This window comes from Laccaria bicolor, genomic scaffold, assembly GCF_000143565.1.
Source record: "Laccaria bicolor S238N-H82 LACBIscaffold_13 genomic scaffold, whole genome shotgun sequence".
In the NCBI taxonomy this organism is placed as follows: Eukaryota; Fungi; Basidiomycota; class Agaricomycetes; order Agaricales; family Hydnangiaceae; genus Laccaria; species Laccaria bicolor.
The window spans coordinates 484,549-486,369 of record NW_001889884.1 but is presented as its reverse complement, the minus strand read 5'-3'; the positions used below and the strand labels follow the sequence as shown (position 1 = coordinate 486,369).

The 1,821-nt window shown below is 48.2% G+C and overlaps 1 protein-coding gene across 1 annotated transcript in view; it reads right to left on the bottom strand.

Moving 5' to 3' along the window:
• Positions 1-692: 692 nt before the first annotated feature.
• LACBIDRAFT_327604 (uncharacterized protein) overlaps positions 693-1,821 on the bottom strand; it is a gene marked incomplete at both ends in the record, with an annotated part of 2,444 nt that continues 1,315 nt past the window's right edge. Inside the window, one exon of the mRNA XM_001881442.1 lies at positions 693-1,781. Coding sequence (XP_001881477.1) covers positions 693-1,781 — 1,089 coding nt within the window. The remainder of the gene's footprint in view (positions 1,782-1,821) is intronic.

Sequence of the window (1,821 nt, the reverse complement as noted above, 5' to 3'; positions counted from 1 at the left end):
TGAACATGGCAGATAGAAGGGGGGTGTTGGTGAAAACAATGGGGGAAAGCTGCTGGGTGATGCTAACTTATATGAGTTCACATTAAGAGTGGACAACTTCCTTTGCCAACCCTCCTTTCTTCACCCTTCAATTCAACCTCAGTAGCTGTTATAGAATAGAACCATACATGGTTTGAAATGGACAAAACATTGGGTTGTGATCTGGATAAAGAAAAGAAAAGCAATGTGCAAAATATTGAGAAAGCTATACCAACAATACCAAGTTTTTTTCTTGAAACTGGGACCCCAGATACCCTGTGACACTGGTCGGATATGTTTGAGCCATGTGACAAGGCTAAAAGATTTTTCAGCAGTGTGACATGCTTAGAACATATCCGAGTGATGTCACACCACTGAAATATTTCTAGCCACTCTGGCACACCTCAAATATTTCTGGCCAGTTTGACTTGGCTCAAACATTTCTTACCAGTCTGACACACTTCAAATATTTCTTACCAGTCTGAACCCCTTCAAATATTTCTGACCACTTTCACTTGACTAGGATATTTTTGAACACAATTTATCTACCCAAAAATTTCTCGTCACAATATTAAAGGTCAAACATTTTCTACCCAATCCAATATTATATTTTCTCCCAAGGCAAGAAAAATAAATGGCCACACAACCTATTAGCCTGGATACATTCTTACATTTTACAAGGCTAATAGCTTGTTCAAGGTGGGTGACTGAAGTGTGACATCCGGCTTCACCTTCTTCACCTGCGGCTTCTTTGACCTCGCTTTCTTCCTCACGATCTTCACTTGGGCATCTCCCCTGGAGACTGTGGCCGTTTCAAGATCCTGCAACCCCTTTTGGATCTCGTCTTCGACCTCACTGTCAGTGTCCTTTTTCTTGGTTACTGCATATGTGCAGGTCGTCTTACCCGTACTGCAGGTGAAGCAGGATCCTTGTTGTGGGGGGGAACGGATAGCGCATGGAACAATGTCTCGATCTTGGCGTTTGCTGCAGGCCTCACAGGGGATATCCGCAAGCTGATAATTGCCTTTCGCAATCGCGGCATTCTGATTTGCAAGACGTTCGGCAGTTTTGGCTTGCCTTAAAGCGGCCATGGCGGTCTTGGGAGGACTGGCGTTGGGGTCTAACTTGGGCCTTCGGATGAGACTGAAGCCGGCACTGGGTGTCATGCGGGAGAAATGGGGCTGGGACTTGGGTTTAACCGCCTTTGCTTCCCCACCAACCGGTCGAAGTGACTCCAACTTCGGCTTCAATGTTTCCTCATCACTGCTGCTGTTGATGAACTCCGCGCTCACGACTCTGGTCTTCTTTGGCCTGGCTTCGATCGAGTCCCCTTTTCTTTTTTTGCTTTGGACTGGGGCAGCGGTGTCGTTAGGAGTCACCTCTGATTGTGGCTGGGCGCTGGACCCGGCCTCGGGTTTCCTTCGCCCAGACTTTGTCTTACTCTTGGACTTCGTTTCAGCCGCTGGCACAGGATCGGTTGATTTTGCCCGACGCGTTGGTTTTGTTGGGGCCAGGAGCGATGATGAAGCTGTCGGTACCGGCAATGGGGGAGTTGGGACTGTGACTGGGAGCAATGAATCGGTCGAAGATGGAGGTAAAGGGGGAGAGGGACCGGCATAACCTTCCATAAAGAAGGTAGGGGTGGTGGGTTGTGGGATCGAGAACATTTTGGTCCAATCAACCGATGGTCCCGCTCGGGCCATTTCCGTGTACGCCAAAATCCAAGGGTGGTTGAGCCACTGGGCCGCGTTATACCACATATTCTTGTCGATGAGCAAACGTACAAATCGTTCCTGTAGGAGA